Source organism: Ambystoma mexicanum, chromosome 9 (genome assembly GCF_040938575.1).
Source record: "Ambystoma mexicanum isolate Mex_15411 chromosome 9, UKY_AmexF1_1, whole genome shotgun sequence".
NCBI classification, from domain to species: domain Eukaryota; kingdom Metazoa; phylum Chordata; class Amphibia; order Caudata; family Ambystomatidae; genus Ambystoma; species Ambystoma mexicanum.
The window spans coordinates 688226380-688246504 of NC_090931.1; the positions used below are offsets into that span (position 1 = coordinate 688226380).

Consider the following 20125-nt stretch of genomic DNA (forward strand, 5'->3'; position numbering starts at 1 on the left):
ACTGCGCCCGTTCTTCCCATAGTGGTCTGACCGGGCTGAGCAGAGTGGTGCATTGAGCCCGGGGTATCTATGACTTGGTCGGCGAGAGAAAGGATAAGGGCGGAAGAGCAGCACAAGCGTAAAGGGGGAAAATAGGTTAGACACTTTTTGAAGGTTTGCACAGGTTGGGTAGTTGTCTCCACATGTGCCCTAAAAAATAAACAATGAAGCAGAGTCTCGAAGGACATAGTGTGTTTTTGGGGTAACGGCTGCTCCCTCAAGCCACCTCATAGGAGTAAAGGAAGGCTTGGCGGTGCACCACAGGCCAGGCAGCAGGGTGCTCCCTATTGACATTCGGCAGGATAGTTCAGGGGTAACGTGCTCGCCTTCGAAACAAGACGACACGCAGCACCACAGGTTCGATCGCCTTGGTCCGTGCTTAGAAACCTCTGGGTATTAAGCGCGTTATAAATAAACTATCATATCATTCCATGACCATTCTCTTCTGGGTGGGGATGTACCCGGTGGTGATGTACCCGGCCGGAACTCCTTCCACTAGTTTGGACCAAATCTGACCTCGTTATCTAAAAGACTGATGGTGTACACATGATCTTGCCTTTCAGGATATACACATAAGGCAGTGTGAAAACGATGAGGGCCCCCATGCTTCGTAGCTATGATTTGAAGATTTGGCACTGTCTCTCAGAATAGCTTATTTTCTTTCCATCAGGCACCATTCCCATAACTAACTATTTTCTATTTTGAAAGTACACAGTTATACCTAGACAAAACATGGGCATATACAAATTATGCTTTAAAATGATCTTCGTTTTGCCTGATATATTCCTCTTTACGCTGTTAAGTGCAGCATGTTTGATCCTGTACTTCGAACAGCGATTTTGCTCGTTCTGCTCCCGATGCATTGAAACCTCTCCTCGGGGGAAGAACTTGTTTGTTTTGAAATTTTGTTTTAGGTATAGCTGGAACAAGTGAAGAATAAATAACTATTGTGTTAAGGATTGACACGTGTTGTTGTAATTGGTTATTTATAACACGCTTAATACCCAGAGGTTTTTTAAGCGCAGACCCGAGGATCGAACCGGTGTTGCTCCATGTCGTTTTGCCTGGAATCCGGTCTGCAACCTATGGCTCTGCCAATGTTTTGGACTACAACACCCATGAGCCCTCCCATGATCCCGCACCATTGACTATGCTTGATCTGGCTGAGTGGAATTTTAATCCAAAGGTTGCAGACCTCTGCCGGATTTCGAATGGAAGTTCTTGGATCTTGGCAGAAGGAAGTTGGGGGAACTTTCCAACATGATGCAGCCAGGGAGAAGGCTGGTTGGCCTTAGCCCCACCAGCCTTTTAAAGGCACTCTTTGATGGGAAATCTCCCATTTTGTCTTTGGGTTAAATCACCTTTTCAGGTGATGGAAGGACGATGAACACCAGTCTGCTGACAGATTAAGTGATATGCCTGGAACTAGTTTTGTTGTAGTCACCATTTCCCAAGGGGATTTCAAAGGCCCCTGCAGAAAGTTCAGAGGCATTCTTGTGGCACCACTAGCCTGTTAAGGATTTGAATCAGGCGACGCACACCTTGGTCTCGGCCTAGTATGCGGCACACGACTGAAATGCTTAACTTTTTATGTGAGATTCATTATTGAGATGGTACACCACTCATATCACACCCCCTTTTCAAATACCCGGGTCACAATGGACCATGAACCAGGCTGGTTGGTAGAATACAATATGTATTTATTTATCTATCTATTTATTTATTTGTGTATTTGAAAATTAAAAAGAAATCATAAACTTTTTAATATGGGGCAGCAATCACCAATGTGGTGATGACAATAAAAATGTGAGCAATGCACTGTGTTTAACTTACTAGTGGAACATTTACCCAGCAGAGCAGAATAGGTGCACTTTTGGTTTAGGTAAAATAGCACTTAAGTTAGAATTTCCCCCTGCAATGTTCCCTCAACCCACACATAACAAATTCTGAGTGGATAAACAGAAGCAGCAGGTAATCAGGAATGAGAAATAGGAAACTGAATTGAAACCTAACCTTCCCGCCGGAAATAAGAGAGAAAAAACTGATTCTAAACACCTTGCAATGTTATACAATGACACTTAGAAGTGGACAATTAAATAATGAATGTGTGTGAAAAATCTTGAAGTAAATATAATTCCTCACTAAAGCAACAATGCACAGACACTAACAATCACAAAGAATGGATTACCAAAAGCATACAGTTCGAAAACGAGTGGCAGGTTTAACACAGATTGCAGCAAATGACATGTGGGGAACTTTGCAAACTTCTTTGGTTGGGGGATAGCTATAGATCACAGGTATAATATGGAAGTGAAATTAAGTCTCTAGCTGGTAAATTGGATGAGTTATGCAAGATCTAGAAAGGTGCGTTTTGAGTAAAATGGAGCAGTGAAAAAGGAAAGGAAATCAGTTTTGACAAGAACAGTTTTACTCTACACTGGAGTATTTAGGCTAGGCCACCAAAGAGGGACACAGTAAGCTTCAGGGTTGATTCGCGAGTTCAACCCTATCACCCCAGCGCCCAACCCTGGCAGAACCAATCTGATCACTTGAAATAGGACTGAGGGCATAGGATTTACACAAGCAAAATTACTGAAGGGATGGGGCTAGCACTAGAAATCAAGAACAGGGTTGCAATAATGATTCTGACAGTTTTACCAGTGATCACGGTAAGGATAGGATGACTTGGAAAGTAGGATAAGGACAAAGGCAAGATAGACTATGGGTTTAGGTGGGGTGGCAATTGAGATACTCAGTCCACTTTTTAGTTTTTGAATTTTGGACAGTCAACAGTTCGGTCACTGCACGGCAGGGCACCTGGCAAAACAGCTGGGCAGTTCTGGTCGCCGGGTAGCACTTCTGGACTGGCAATTCTGGTCACTGGATACTACACGTCATCAGGATAGCAGGATGGCAGCAGCATGCAGTGAGTGGCAGCAAGCCAGGCTGGATCAGGATGCCAAAAGGTACCACAGGTTTCCCCTTGTTAATGGGAGATTTAGTGTTGTTTTTTTTTTTAGATTTGAGGCCTTGCTGGGAATGGGACCAATACTGCTTGGGTTTTGGAGTGGGCCCTGGAGTAGGATCAGCAATGTTTTGGCCTTGCAGTTGGAGTCTGGATCTGGAAGATGACAGGAACAGGAATGCAGTGCAGGAGATCAGGAAGAATGTGTGTCTAGAGTCTTGTCAAGTACCCTTACTTATAGTGCATAATGACATCATCAAAGTATATGCTGGGCAGGGTTAACTGAGCACGCCCCTAAACTACTTGGATTGGACATGGTGCTAATCTCCACCTCGCTCTCAACTGGTTGGATTTCCAAGGGAATGATGTCATATTTATGAGGTGCGTTTTACAATGTCCAAAAACTCCCACATTTACTTTACTTAAAATCCGATTTAGCCAAAAACAGACATTTATACAATTGCAATCTCTTAGTAAATTATATACAGAGGTTACATATTATGTGCAGCACAGCCCAATCCTGCAGTCTGTGGGACCTTGTTTTGCCCTTCTGATACATTTTGGTAATTTTGAGCATGAAAGATTTGTCCTAAAATTCCATATCTTTATACACAGATGCACATTCTCCTCATGTATGTATGTACAAAATTGTATGTTTACTACATTGATGCTTTTCGATTTATCCTCAGAATGTTGCCCTTTCTGCCCCCGAAGTGTCAGTGAGTTGTATCATGTCTCTAAAGAAAGCACAAAAAAATCACTTTTAAACTGCGACATTTTTACAATTTTTCAAAGTCTTGCTGCAAAGATAGAAGTCTTTAAAGTTTATTCCTGAAATAGTGTTTGGGAACAAATGGCCATCCCTTTGTTCCGGGGTTCGTTTTTTTTTTTTATGCCTTCAACTGCTGCCAACTGTCATTTCCTTTAGAGCAGGGTGGGGGTTTCGCCCTTAATTGAAGTTATATTGCTCCTTCACACTTCAGACTTCCTTTCCTGGGAGCTTCATTGTCCGGGTCCCAGCAGAGACAATAGTCTGTTCAACCCCGCAATTATCAGGGGGTTGTCAGTATCTGCTGAGAGAAAGCCCTCCTTTTGGTGCCCCCCCTCCAAGCAGAAAACCTGTTTTTCAACTTGCAACTCCAGCCACCATCGTTTTAACCTTTAATTTCTGATCTTAGATCCAGAGTTAAAGCAAGCCGGTTGCATAAAATAACCCATGTTATATAATCTCACCATCCACAAACCCCTTCATATTGCTAAAGTCTGGCAGGCCTTAGTTCAGCAGTGTACCGTTCTAAAACACAGGCATTTGTTTTTCTTTAATTTGTAAAAGCCCATTTTTTTACACGTGGTGCAGCTGGCCTTTCATTCTTAAATTCAACTTTTCATCTCCTGCAGATTCACACGCTGGGGCTCATTCCGAGTTTGGAGGCAGCCATGGTGCATTTAGCACCATGGCTGCCTCCAAACTCGGGTCCGAGTAGGTGGAATGGGGACTTACCGGGACATTCCGACCTATGTAGACCCGGTAAGTCCCCATACCAAATACCATTCTCCATTCCCATTCGAGCCCCCGTAGGGCTCAATGGGAATGGGGAAGGCACTAATAACGGGCCCACAAATTGCGGGCCCGTTATTAGCTACAAGGTTCCTTAACGGGTCCCGCTAAGAACGGCTGGTCAGACCAGCCGTTCCTGGTGGGACCCGCTAAGGGACCTCGGAATAGGGCAGTAGGGGGTTAACAGCAACGGCATCCATACCGGTGCCGTTATCCCCTACCACCAGGGTCAGAAGGACCCTCACTGTCTTCCAGCTATAGTTATTCTCTTGAATACTGGAGTTGGTCTGCAGCGCAGATACATTGAAACAAACATGGCTCAGCTAGTTAGTCTCTCTCTGAACAGCTGAGTTTTGGATACTTTTGCAAAGAAAATGAACGTGTTTCCCGTGTAAATAAAAATAAAGTTCCTGGTTGATTTTTTTTCTTAGAGTTGGTTTGACTGGGCTTGTCAATTCAGAATCATACCTGGTTTTTCGGAGGCACAGTGAGACACACAGAGATTGGTAGGGCTTATTAATCACAGTGGCTTTAAAGAACAGAGGGGATTTAGTGTCAAAGCTAAATGTACCCCCTTTGTTCCATCCTTCCCGATGTGGGCTTGGCAGGACGGTGCAGCCATTTTTATTGTTGCTGCCAAACGCAGTTTTGAGCCATGGTGCTCACAGGAGCCAGCGCAACCATTTTGTGGTTTATGCGCAACTGCAGCCTGGTGTTGTGGCGAAATGCTGTTGAGTGGGTCAATATATCCCACAAGCCATCATGTGCCACTGGCACAATTGGATCTGGAGGATTGGTGAATTTTCCCCTCTGGTGGTAGCATGGCAGCGAAAAATGAGACAGACTGCTTCCACCAGAGAGGGCATGAATAGGCCCACTTGCAAAACAGACACCTCTGTAATTTAATGCATCCATGGCTTTTGCAACTTTGAACCAGCTGGCAAAATGGGCAGAATTCACGGTTATCTTGCAGAATCTGGAAACAAATGACAGTTACAAAGATGCTGCTTCGCCCAATCATAATGGGCAGACCTCCCTAGAATTTAAAAATCACACAATTTGGTGCATAGCCTGAGCCAGAACTTGGTGATTCTGCAACCAGTCTATGTTCAAATTGTTGAATTTCTTCCTTTCCTCTCAAACCAGTTTGCGGACTAATGCACAACGTTCAGAAATTCTCCCTAATAGTCCCCAGAATGATCCTGTTCCATGTTTCCAGTCTCGAATGACGGCCAGTGTGATATAGAAGGTACGAAGGTGATGCTGAACTTTGGCTGTTCTATGAGCGGGAGCTGGTTGAGAAGGAATTGTCAATGGTTTGGCCATATGATATTGGCATACAGACATCAGTGTGTGGTGTTCTCCCGAAAGAAGGTGGAGGCACTCAGGACACACCTACAGGGAGTGTATTCAAGTGGTGCAGGGACTGATGCCCAGCACCACCTGAACCAAGGATACCTGTTAAGTTATTTTAAATGAATGTATAAAGTGCACGTTCACCCAAAGGCATCTTTGTATTCGTGAATCAACATTGACTTAAAAGTAACCAAACAGCTAAAACAAAGTTTTCTGTGAGCGTCTGAACCTCAAATGATTCTTAGTCACCCTCCAAGATTGCGGCAAAGAATTCCACAATTTGACAACTGCCATCGAGAAGGTACAACCTCCAGTCTTTGCCAGTCTGTAACAAGGCACTTGAACAAGACCGGGATCCTCAGAATGGACGGACCGTCCAGGGATATAGGGCCGAAACTTAGCTTGAAAAAATTCTGCCCCCTCACCATAAAAGGCCCGGTGGACGATACATAATGCTTAAAATCAATTTGTGTGACCACAGGGAGCCAATGCAGTGTCTGTAGAATTGGAGAAAAATGAGACCCATAATGAGTATTGGTTCCAACTCTAGCTTCAAGATTATGCAAGAGTTAGAGACCGCAAATTAGGTACTGTGGCTGAGCCAAGAAAAGTTAATTACAATAGTCAATCGAGCTCAGAAACAATGAGGCCACAACTGGAGCATGGAATTGCAGGGGTAGAAATGACAAACCTTCAGACGAACCCTGAGATGGTAGTGACCTGCCTGACTCATAGTGCCCACCTGTGCCTCCATCGAAAGAGAGGAGGGCATTTTTACACCAAGATTTTTGACAATTGGCACGGCAGAGGGCAAAGGGCCAAAAATGAGATAGCCATTATGAGGCGGTGGACAGCGGATCAGTGACATGGACGAGAGAGTGAGAGTGAGTGAGTGAGTTTTTTTTCAAAAGTGGGCTCACAAGGGCTTGTTTTAGTTCAGTAGTAATGGAACCAGATGAACATGAAAGGTTAACAGACTGAGTAACCAAGGGAACCACTTCTGCTGGTTCTATGTGATAAAGTCGCCAGGTAGGTGACTTTTTCCCCCCTGACCTTTAAAATACTTTGCACAAATATTCTAGGAGGGGTGTTGTTTTATATTATAAACTCCCATCGTATAATATTTGGGGAAAGTGTTTGATTTTAATGAGGGTATATTTTTTGGGAAATGTCTCCACCTGGCGGCGATTTCCCAGGCGACTCATCACTGGACACCCTTCTGCCATGATCTCTTTCAAGACTCATAACGTAATAGAACTCAGTGGGGAGGCTGACTTGGGTTTGGATGTAGCAGCCAAAATATCTTCTGAACTAAATAAAGGAAAAACAGGCTAAGAATACAAGGAAGTAGGAGTCGAGAGACTAAAAGACTGAGTACCAGATTTAAGATGAGATATAGAGATTTTTGCTAGGATGCCTTCAATTATTTTGTTTAAATAAATCAGACAGGGAGTCTAACGAGATCTGAGAAGGAACAGGAACAGCACTCACCATTTAGTCAGTGTTTGAGGGTGGTGCTTGCACCAGAGGAAACCGTTCCTTTGGTTGGTTAAGGGCTTCCTCCACTCTGCCCTTGTAGAAGGTACACTTGACAAATATTGCTCTGCTTGTCTGCGCTTTAAACCTTTAAGACTTTCATTGAACCTGGGCTCCAAAGGTAATTTCCACATTTTGCAAGAAAGCACTGGAGCACGGTGATCCACTGTTGCCGTATCAAAAAACCTGTGTCAAAAAAGCTAGATCAACCTGCTGGGTATCATCACATTTGCTTTTAATAAAATAAATAATATCTGCTTTTGCAGCTGGGTGCCAATTAGGCTGAGAGGCGTTCGGTAGAGAAGCTGCTCAACAAGCCAGCAGAAGTCCAATAGAATAGGGAACAGCGGTGGTCTGACCAGGCAACCTGAAAAACAGGGAACCACCCTGGCCAGTGGCTCAGAGGGAAATGTGAGATCCAATATATTCCCTAAACGATGCATAGGCTCTAAAACAAGCTGTTCAAGATCAAGATCTCTGAGCTTCAGAAAATTGGACATTTTGGACAACAGAGGGGGAATTAAATCTAGCATTTGAATCTCCCATTATAATCAAGTTGATGCTCTTGATTTGGCGATCGGCCACAGGTTCCATAAAGACACCAAAATGGGGGTTGGATCCCGGCGGGTGATATACAATTTAAATATGGGCCACCATTGAGGCAGAAAGAATCTTGCGGACCAGTAGGGCAGGGCTTCCATCTTCGTAGTGTGTATGAGGGGCGATGATACGATTCTCTACTGGGAGTTGCATATCCATGCAATTCATCCTTCTGGGTGCCTCGATATCCGATCCAGGCAGATTATTCTATAGTTGGCTTGCACTGCACACACATCAGACCTCCGTGCCTGACGAAAACACGAACGATATCTGAATTCTCTCCACCGTGGGTCACAAGAAAAAGGCAAGTGACCTCATCTTCATGCTATCATGAGTGCCCACTTGATGAATTGCACCTGCTTGCGGGAACCCATGTTGTGTACTAATCAGTGAAATTTGACAGAATTTTCAGAAATTCTCCCCAATGTTCCCCAGATTGGGGCCGGTCCTCAGAAGTGCAGCACAAAAGCTTTGCCTCGGCTGTTATAGGAGGGGGTACTGGCAGGCTTGGCAGTGGGTTAACCAAGCGGTAATATTGGGGTGCAGCAATCCGTATGGTTAACCTTTGCTCAAAGAAGACTGAAGGGCTCTGGGTACACCTACTGGGACCGAAGGCCCAGGAAATACAGGAAATAGGAGACCTTGATTTGCCACACACACGCACGCGCGCGCACACGCGCGCACACGCACCTCATGCCTTGCAGACACACTGAACGATATCTGAATCTTTTCCATCGTGGAAGCTCTGACTTACTGTGGCAACAACAAGCCCAGTTTCCTCGCCTCAACGTTTAGCTGCCCTCAATGCTGCATGCATTAGGTGCCCCTTTCCGTGTAAGGGTGGGGAGACCTGACTTCTGGAATAACGCCAGCACTGAAAGACAATCCCCAGGGGCCTGCATAGTTCTACTCCTAAGAGAAGCTTAAAACAACACCAGGCTGGCATCTGCATTAAAGCAAGAGAAGAAACGTATTAAAAAAGGGTAGCCGCCTGTTTATATTAAATATATCAACATGACACCGCCACTGATTGCTTGCAGAGCTCCGTTTTCCGCAGCGCGTTCTCATCCGCTGAGAGATATGCGGGGTAGGGGGGGGAGTGAAGGGGGGCTCCAAACCTTGTCCAACTCAATATTACCTCAAGCGCAGCTGCGAGACAGGCTCTGTTATGGTCGGGGCCTGCCGTCTGTGCTGGGATTGTGGAGGGCAGACAGGTTGTGTACCCCCTCCCAAGCCTCCTCAACTGGGCTTTTAAACCCCTGCCTGCTGATGTGTCTCGCGATAGGCGAAGCTATTACTTTTCCCTGTATGAGCTCACCTCCACCAAAGATTCCAGCATTTCAGTGGTGGGTGCCTTGCTTTGATGAGGTCAGGGTGGAACGTTTCACTCGGCAGACGCATTAAGTGGGTACGGACTGTCCACAGGCAGGCCCTGCCATTAGTCACTGAGCGTATTGCCAACGCATGTGCTAACGGGATTACCCCGCCTGAGCACCGTGCCTGGCCCCTGCAACATACTTGCCAACATTCTGTGACCAAAGAGATGTAGGATTTTTCAAGTTTTAAAAATAATCATTCCCATAACAATGACATCACAGGAAAGTACAAAACATACAAACAGCACAACATGGAAAGATGTTGAAATGTTAAAAATGTATAATTCTGAATGCTAACACCAAATTGTCGGCAGATGCTGTGTGATGGTGTTACACTCTGCCACTTGCTTTCACTGCTGGTTCACCTAAGGGTTGCCCGGCAAGAGTGCAGGACAGAGTCGCGCAGCTGTCGGGTCAGTGGATTGGTCTGAGTGCAATCAAAGTAATCACCTACCAGCCCACTCTATAGACAGACTAATTAATGTGTTGCACGTTTGTCCTGGAGCCTGCCTTAGAATCACATACATTACTTGCCACTGTAAAAAGCAGTAGGATCTGTCACTGAAATCTGTAGACGGTAGGGCTGCTTCAAAAGCAATATCCTACTGCCTCAATCTGTAGGGTTGGCAAGTATGATGCCATATACGCACGGCACTGACCGAAAACCCACTGGCCGCCATTATAGTGGACGTGCAATTGCAAAAACCAGCAGATGCAAAGGCTGGATTGCGCAAGTGTTACTGGTGTGGATTGTATTGGTCAAATTCCGTTTGAAGAAAATAATACCTTTGTTTCCAATAGTGACTAAGGGACGTTTGAAGGTGCTCTGTGGCCTCATATGGCGCTGGGAACCTCGTTCTACTCCTCCTTCCCAATTCATTGCTCGTGCATACATTAGGAATCGAATATTATGCAGTAGATGTGGATGCCTGAAGCTACACTAAAGGTCGCCCATTCCAAATATATATCTGCAACAAAATGGCTGATTGGAGAGGAGAACCATCTCGACATCCGTGGCGATGCCATGCACAAAGAATACATGTTTAGACATGTTTTATAAGAGTTTGGTATAGTTGTATTGCACTTTGTCCTAATACTACGGCTTCACAGACCAATTAATATTAAGCAGGCTTGGACTGCCCTATACGGCAAAAGGGCAAAGCCCAAAGTCAAAGCCCAATAGGCTAATGTGGGACCGATTTTTTTGGTTAATTTAGGCCAGTATATTGGCTAAAGTGGGCCACTTTGATGACTTGCCATACTGTGCGGCTTGTAGTTTTTTGCCAATTGCTACTGAACAAATACTTTTTATAATGCTCAATTTACAATATATTCTACAAAAAACTACTTCTCCTTGGATACTACTCAAAGAGTCTGTCGAAAAAGCAAAGATTTGTTATTTGTGACTATTGTGAGACAGTCATGGCATCAAGAGAGGTGAGACAGACCACGTAATTCAAGTTTCAAAGAACTTTATTAGAATGTCAGGATGGTGAAAGGCCTAACTTGCCCTATAGCTAAGGTAGGGATTTCTCCTGCCTTAAATCCTCCATCTGCAAGTCCAAATCAAAGTTCTGTCGGTGTCAAAAACCTATGCTTGCCCTCACATGTAGAAATAAACAAAGTGTGGGGTTCTTCTTAACAAAAATAGGGTTTCAAAGTAAAGTCTTAGGTGCTCTCAGCTTAACCCCTTCTTAGTCTTTCTGTTTCAGGCTCAATACAAGTTCCAATAGATGGTTGTTTCACCAATGATCAACCAGGCCATATGACTCCCTTCCCCATTTTCAATATGGTACTGTTTACACAAAAAGATGATCTTGGGGTTCCCTTCCCCAAGACAACGCTTCTCAGTTCCTCCGCTTTTCAGAGTTCCCTTCCACAAGATTTCAATGTAGTACTTATTCTAAAGTCACTTATTCAATGCAAGAAAACAGGTTCACTTGCTCTGCCTTCTGGCTTGCTTTATCAATTAGTTCACAGTTCTCAGTGGCTTACTCACAATGTCCTTTGCTTGTCGTCATTTAGGACTCCTTGGTCTAGGCACAGTTATCAGACCATCACAGGTCACACAACCAGGAACCCTATGCTTCTGCTTGGCTTCATTCAGGATGACTGTGATATTCACAATAGAGAGGTCCTTGGTCTAGGTGCAGTTGTTAGACCGCACAGTCTGCCCATTACAGGTCACGCAACCATAAGTCTCCCCTTTAGGTTTGTTTGGCCCCTCAAAGGCTCTTCTGCCTTGGGCTTTGGGTTTTATCCACTTGGCTTCCTTTTTGGCTAGTGCAACCCTTTTCTGCACCAGCCTTTACTTTGCCACAGTTTCATAAATCGGCCTCACATTTGTATTTCGAATACTTGCTTTAGTTCTGTTCACAATGTTGCTGATGAACAATTTGACATTCACTATGTCGTTTTAGCTTACAAATTCTTATTTGGTATTCAATATCACATGTTCTTAATCAAATAGCAGTTTCCATTCACTTCGATATTCAATAGGGTATACTTTCTCTAGAAATAGGGGCCATAAATGAGGAAATGAGTGGAGAAATAATTTTTGGTCAAGTTGCGTTACCGCATATGATATGACCTCGAAACATACACCCACAATCACACCTTATGTTAAATGACTGCAAAACATACACTTAGAATCAGACCATATATTACATTATCTTGACACATACATGCACAATTACTAAAATCATAAGAACATAGTCTTACGATCATCTTCATACCACATGTCACATCAAACATCTACTAACATTAAAGTGATAAGTACAAACAAGCACACACACAGAATCAGTATACAAACTAAACACAACATACTATTAGCACATAAACACATTAACAACAATCCAAAAAAGAGAATGTGTCGAGTTCAGCAATGTTGGATTTATTGTATTTAGTTTTTCTGTTATTGTTGGTTTTCGGTATAATAGGTGAAACTTGAACGTTGTCATTTCTAAAGTTTATAGATAAGTGGAAGGTACACATTTTAGCAAAAAGTAAATGATATCTTATTTTAACAAAAACTCTGTGGTACTTCGTCAGGTGGCTTAAGATGGTCTCTCCCAAACTGTTTGGAGAAAAGGAAGATGGGGGTTTTTCTCGGGCGGGAGAACATTTGTGGGTCAAGCCTTTGCAGGCAATATTTGCTTTTTATTTTGGGAATTTTTACTCTGCTGCTCACAAAAGAGACTAGGCGTACATGGCAAAGAGCTGGCAGTGTGTCACCATGCATAGTCACTGACTGGGTACATGGGGGGCAGAGAGTGTAGTTGTGCCTGTTGACCATTAACAACTGGGGCAGGAGAGTCATTTTGACCCCCGTGGATATTGTGCAAACAAAAGCTTTCGTGATCAAGTGCCATGCTCTCCTAAATCACTGGGCATGGCATGGCAGGGCTTCTTGCTCCTGCTTGACTTAGGTTTGGTGAAGTGTTAGCATGCATCTTGAAAAATTAGCGAGTGCTACTCACTTCAAAGTGGGAAGGCCGGCCCCTCATCACCACAGCCTTCGTTAGGGGGTGAGCTCGACAGGCCAAACCTGCTTATGGAAGAAGTTGGGAATCCTATAGCAGTTAATGCTGTAAAGACGCTTAGCAAAAATCCATTTTAGTTCTGCCCTTTAACAAAAATCATAAGCTCGCCGCCATGTCGCCATGATTGCACATTGAGGTCGAACCAAAATGGCAAGTTATGAGCCAGCCGGAAGGATGGAGGATGGGCGTGTCTTGGCATGAACAGAGCAGAGAGAAGCATAAAGATTCTAAAGCAAATTGTTCCGAGAAGGGGGCGGAACGTACTGAGAAAGGGGTCTCCCCCAAATAGCCAACTTATCTTATGAATAAGGAAAAACGCACAAGCATTACACTTTCATTTCGGGTGGATCATTCCTAGTCAAAAGTTGCTAAGTGCTTTGATCGTTTTGCCAACATAAAATGTTCTAAGCTGATAATCCTGTAAATCAATTCAACTTTGCTAAATACGCATCTTAGACCATTAGTAACATTGAAAAATATGTGCATTTGTTAGTGATGCGAATAGCCGCCTAGAGGTCACTCGTGCCACCTGCCGCTGATCTTATGCTTTAGCCAACAGCACTTTACAAGCCAGAACCTTTAGGCCCACACTTACAATTGGGCACTTGAAAGAAGTTATGCTAAAAAAAACACGATTTCTGATTGTGTGACATAGTATTCCATTGAGTTATACCAAGAGGGTGAGGCTGAGTGGGCCAAATAAAATGGAACCGTCTGTTGGCCTTTCTTTAGCCCACTTACCTGTTTAAGAATCTTTGTGTTTGCCAGCTTTTTAATGGTTATATGTGGTTTTACCGACCACAATTACACAGTGGTACATTTCATTGTGCCCCCCCCCACAAGTCCCTTGTTTTACCCTTACAACGCCACCGCAAACCCATCCTAACCCATTTTAAGCCCTTTACCCCACTACCCTTTATTTATTTAATTAATGTTTGTAGTGTTTTTCGGTGTTACTGTCCACAATGTTATGTACTGCTCTGTAATGTTTGGGAAAACATTTATGGATACCCTTTGAATTGGGTAAAAGGTGCCATACATTGAAATAACGGAAGGAGGACCCTAATCGTCCTTCTAGCGCACTGATGTGATACTGTGCATGGCAGTGGTAGTAAAGGCTGTGACAACCTGTGTAGTCGATATTCTTAGTGAATAGCAGAGCAAAACATGTTGCATGAGTAGGTGAGCCTAATTTCGAAAGGTAGGTAGATGGCACCTTCCTTTACATGAAATGTATGGCATACATGCTATATTGTCAACTGGTCTCCTATGCCATTGAGTTACCCTAACCCAACCCCCTTCCTTACAGTAGTTCTGGCTTTTTGGCTAGTGAGACTTTATATGCTGGGATTTGCAGACTCATTCTATTTATAGAAAAGTGAAACTACCAATCCCAGCAGGCAAAGTGCTCTTGAATATCATGCTAGGACCAGATAAAGGTGACCGTAAAGATGTGGTTACAGGTAAGAAGTGTATTTGTGTTATAGCGCAATAGTTAATGTAGGCATGTTCAAATTCCACTAATTTCACCATGGGGCCTTTTAAACGTGTGCTTTTGTTTGTACCCTGCGTAACAATCCGATTGAATAATTTATGTAAAACAACCAATGATGAATTTGAAACAAAAATCATTTTTTTCAAATATGGCCTCACTGTGGATTCAAAATTGCAAACTGATAAATCTGTTGCATTAAATTTTATCTGTACAACATGCTTTCGTAATGGTGCACCCATGATCACACAATTAGTCAAAATAATACTCAGTGATGGAGGACTCGGGTGCACGTCAAGACCAAGCTTTATTCAAAGAATGAATCCTAGCTGGGACAGCATGCAAGCATCTCGTTTTCATAGCTCTCAACATTCTTAACAATTACAGGCAAGTTTTGTCCTAAGCCTATGTCATTTTACATGTTCAGTCTACAAAAGGTACAGGGAATTGGGGTTGGTTAATGGCTCAAACTACATATATGATGCATAGGGGTTATTTACTCTATACCTATCTGATGGCTCTGCATGGACGCATCTCCTTACAGATACTATTGCCAATACATCACAACAGGGACAACACAATGGTTGACATTATCCATAATAGGCAGTGTGGCACAGGGAAATGCTATTGGTTTGCATTTAGCTCATGAACCTTGGACACTTTGACGAGCTGTCAAGATATGAGTGGTACATAAGTGGGGGAAGACAATTCCATAGTCTGTCATAGTTCCATCCCCAAGCGATGAGGCCTCACCTTTGTGTGCCGTCTAGTTTCTGTATGTGTGTCTGTGTGTGTACTGAGGGAGTTCTGCTGGTGTCTTTTCTGTGTTTGGCTCATGATGAATAGCCAGTGTTCTTCATGTCTTGATCACGTGTTAGGGTACTGTGTTTGAGAGTGGTTTGCCTTCTGTATATTAAGGTTTTAGATCATGTGAATTTGTATGTTGTGTTCATTGTGACCACGTTGGTGATAGTCCATTCCTGTCTATACTGTCTTTTGGCTTTACTGATCTTGTGCACCTGGAACATCCAAGTTTCATACCTCTTATGAAACTTGATTTACTTGGGAGTCTACCGTTTTCTGTCCTGGGAATCATTATTTTCTGCCTGCGTTCCGTTTACCTATTACTCCCTTCCTTGTTCCTGACTTTGGCTCTGGCCTTGAGATACTGCCTGGGCCCTGCACGAAATAGGTGTGTTTTTGTACATTCATCACCTTAGGATATGAGGTCTTGCTGATTCTGAGGCCTGCTGTGGCCTCTGCATTAATTAAATGGCTGCACTTCTGTCTTCCTGTTCCCATACTGGCGACCTATAGCCGCATCTCTCCATCTTGTATGTCTGCCATACGATGGTTTCCCTGCTTGTGTATTCAGCATCTTATCTACCTTCTATCCAGCTGCCCTATCAGTGTAGTGAGTCCCTCTCTTGGTACACAGGAACCTCCTGTCCTTTTATCCGTTGTTACACTATTTATACCGCACACTATTTGTGCATTCTACAAACTGCTATTAGTCCTTACTTGTGTCGGACAACTCTTTATGGCAGATTGCATGTGCAGTCACTTTTATTAAGCATATTGTTTCATATAGCTCAGTTTAACTCATATTATCAACCAACCCTAGGTTCATGGGGTGTTAAGGCTGTCTCAGTCTGTAACGTCTCTCTCCCTCGCGGTAATGAATCAGGAGGTGGTAATGACATATTCATCTACATCATCACACTTTCTCCTCAATCAGAACGCACCATGGGCCTGTTTCTAAGCTCCTTATAAACTATGAAAAGTCTTAGTCCTGATGGTAGAACATGTTTCTTATTTGCTGGATATTCTGTAGCTCTATAAATATAGGCTCTTTACATGGAGCAAAAATAAAAGGAATAACAAGTGTATTATTTGCTTCATATTCTGTGTCTAGATAAATACAGCCACAGAATATGCAACAAATAAGAATAGTGTTGTTCCAGTAGGAACAACACTATTCTTATTTGCTTCAAGTTCTCTATCTATATAAGTAAAGGCACAGAATTATGGAGCAAAAAGAAGTGTTCCGTCTGTATTAACACTTTTCTTATTTGCTCCATACTCTCTATCGATAATTGATTTTTCTAATTTGCTACACAGTTAGATCTATCTAATTACAGGCACAGCATGTGGAGCAAATAAGAAAAGTGTTGTTCCATCAGGTACGCCACCTTTTTAAAATTGTACATTGAGCTCTGAATCAGACCCTGACTCTCGTGGGTTGTTGTTTACCTTGCTGCTAAATGCCGAGTCCTGGAGAACGGATGTGTCTCGTTATTGCCAATTATTGTTTCGTTGTTCACACTGCAATTACAACAGCAACAGAAAAGCTTTATTCGGAAATTCATCCATAGGAGCAGTAACACATATGACACAATACCAATGTGTTTAACATAAAAGGAATAATAAAAGTTGCAATCATCGAAAAAAACGTGGAACCCACTAAAAAATGCCGTGGCAGATTAAGTAATTCCAAAATGCAAGAGTTAAAAGTGCTGTTTGACACATTACTCTGCACAGATCATTGTATGTTTGCTCATCTTATTGGAAGTTAAGGTGAACACAATCTTTGCAGCCATCAAATGTTCCAGCGATTTTGTACTGCACCAAATCACCGCTGCGATGGGGGCAGAGAGCCTGTCATTAAACCATTTCTGGTCGGAGTTAACGGAATGGTGTACCTTTCACGCTTTTCTGGGTCAGTAAATGTTGTACAACGAGAGAACTACAGGGTGGGGTGTTTATCAGGCTCCAGAAATCAGCGTAGAATTCTTTGGCTTTGCGGCGCTTGATGTCCTTCGTCGCCTCGGGCCGCGCTGACCTCTGACCCCTCTCTTTCCTTCCAGGCACGCCGCTGCTGGTGAGGCGGAGCAGTGACCCGGCGCTGGGCCCACCTGCCGCCTTCCGTCCAGGTGCCTCGCAGCCCAGTGACCAGAGCCTGAAGCCTCCTGTCACGGTAAGAGCCTGGGGGGGCGCAGTCTAAAGAAGGGGCACGCTGGCCGCTTTAATTACTTGTGCCTACCTTTGTTGAAAAGCACAATCGACAAACAGTGGACCTTGTCTCCCTAATGGGTCGATTATACTTTGTGTGTGCGTGTTTGTACTGAAAACCTAGACACGTTTCCAGGGTTGATGTTATACGCTGTTATCTAACCATTGAAATCCCATCAATGTAATGTTAATTTTTTCCTCCCTCACAGGCTTTGTGGAGAACACAAGTAGGCTTTATATTTGCTAACATTTCATGTTACGGTAATCTATATATATTGTTTTTATTGTTTAAATACATTTTTTATAGCACTTTAATCTAAAGCGCTTTACATAGGAAATATTTACATACAATACTATTATTCCCCATGAATCCTCTTAACATCTGATCATTGGTGAATCCTCCAAACATCTGATCATTGGATGTATTGAATTAAAAGTACCAAGGTCTCTCTTGCTAAGTAAATCTCCCCCCCCCCTAACTGGAAAAATAGAAGAGTGGTGGTTCATGATGCTATCAGGTAACAACACCAAATGAATATGTGCAGTAATTGATTACATGGAACAGATCCTAACAACTAAATAAAATGTGATGTATCATCAAAGGCCTCGTGAGCTGCACATTAAGGGGATCTTGAAGTTTGATGAAGAATCATTAAGTGGAGTGAATCATTTTAAGAGACTTGTAGAGATCTGTGTAGAATGTAATAAAAGTTTATATAAACTATAAATTACAATAAAACATAAAAAAAAAAAAATATTCCCCAAAATATCAGAAGAAGGAAAGTCTGAGTTGGCCTTGTCGGGATTCGAACCTGTAGCCTGCAGATGAAACACAGATCGCAACAACAAGCGTTTAAGCCGCAGAGCCATCTTACCAGCTGAAAAATGTGCTTCCTTCCCACTGCCAACCTTTGAGAACCTTGAGCTGCACATAGCAATATCGTGTGAATGCTGTGTTCAGGGAATATGTGCCTCGGAAAGCCCCTTGCCCAAGTGTACACACAATTCTCTGCCCTTCTCTTCTCCACTTAAAATAGGGGCCAAAACACAAACTTGTCATTTTCAGGACAAATCGTGTCCAGGTTCCACTGTGATTTAGAGGTAGTTAGTCTGCAATTAGATTGGCACCCTGCCAAATATCACCAATACCCCATACTTTGCCCTTTTATTAAATGCCCTTGTTCGGGTTCTGTTCTTTCCATGGGCCGATTTATTTTATTTACTCTGTGTTTTTTATTTTCATTCACTCTGTGCAGAAGAAGCAGGTGAGAGCAGTTGGGCCGAGCGACTCCATTTTCGGGGCCAACTTGCTTTTTAAAAAAAAAAAGTAAAGTAGCATCCCCAGCCCCCGTGTGCTAACATAGCCGGCAAACACTTCCTGGTGTTCCGTATCCCTCCAGCCTCCCACTTCCATCCCGCCCTCAAGATCCCATTGGCTGATGCAGCTCATGTTGTTTCGGGGTCTACTGACCCTTGCGCTGCCACTGCTCCCACTCGGTGCAGAAGAAGCAGGTGAGTGCAGTTAGGCCCCGCGACTCCATTTTCGGGGCCAACTTGCTTTTTTTAAAAAAAGCAAAGTAGCATCCCCAGACCCCGTGTGCTAACGTAGCCAGCAAACACTTCCTGGTGTTCCGTCTCCCTCCCGCCTCCCATCCCGCCCTCAAGATCCCATTGGCTTATGCAGCTTGTGTTGTTTCGGGGTCTACTGACCCTTGCGCTGCCCCTGCTCCCACTCGGTGCAGAAGAAGCAAGTGAGCGCAGTTGGGCCCAGCGACTCCATTTTCTGGACCAACTTGCTTTTTTAAAAAAAAGCAAAGTAGCATCCCCAGCCCCTGTGTGCTAACGTAGCCGGCAACCACTTTCTGGTGTTCCGTTCCTCCCGCCCTCAAGATCCCATTGGCTGATCCACCTCGTCATAACTGGGAAGCCCTCTGCCCGGCAGCCCCTGTGGCTAATGGCCCCAAGGCCAAGGGCGGCTCCGCCATTGGCTGCTCCAAGATGTGTCTGCAGGTGTCAGCAGGGGAAGCCAGCAGCTAACAGACACCAACAAAAACTGTAAGTGTGGCATCGGTGGGGTGTAGAGCAATTACTCTACACCAGCAAGCCCCCGCCACTCTACCTTATCTTCCCATATCATAGACTGCCATAGACTTAGCCCATGCATACTTAGAAAGTTGTGTGACCACCATCCGGATTACAACCATGACAGTGTTTGAAATGTTGCCTGCAGTGCATCCTAACATACTAGTCAAGGTTAACAAGTGTCACACCTGGAGGGAATTGTGGATGCTAGCATGCGTCACATCTAGATAGGTTTGTAAATATTGGATTCTGCCTGCTTGGTTGGAATTAGGAAGATTTAGCAGACACCACACTTGATAGACCTCCCATTGAAATGTTAGAAATGTGAATGTTGGCATGCACCACACTTAGAATTGAGAACACTAGCCTGCGCCGTATCGAGACAGGATTGTGAATGTTAGCATGTGCCACACTCAGACGTAATTCCTAACTTTGGCTTGCGCCGCATCTAGACAGAATTGTGAATGTTAGCATGTGCCACACTTAGAGTTGAGAACATTAGCCTGCGCCGTATCTAGTCAGGATTGTGAATGTTTGTCACAACCACTCTCTGATTTCCCAGAATCA

The 20125-nt window shown here is 43.8% G+C and overlaps 1 protein-coding gene across 3 annotated transcripts in view; it reads left to right on the forward strand.

Moving 5' to 3' along the window:
* Window positions 1–20125, forward strand: part of PARD3B (par-3 family cell polarity regulator beta) — a 2582324-nt gene that overhangs the window by 824817 nt on the left and 1737382 nt on the right. For all 3 annotated transcript variants that reach the window (XM_069615556.1, XM_069615558.1, XM_069615557.1), the window contains exon 4: window positions 17332–17441. In XM_069615556.1, the coding sequence (XP_069471657.1) occupies window positions 17332–17441 (110 nt within the window). The remainder of the gene's footprint in view (window positions 1–17331; window positions 17442–20125) is intronic.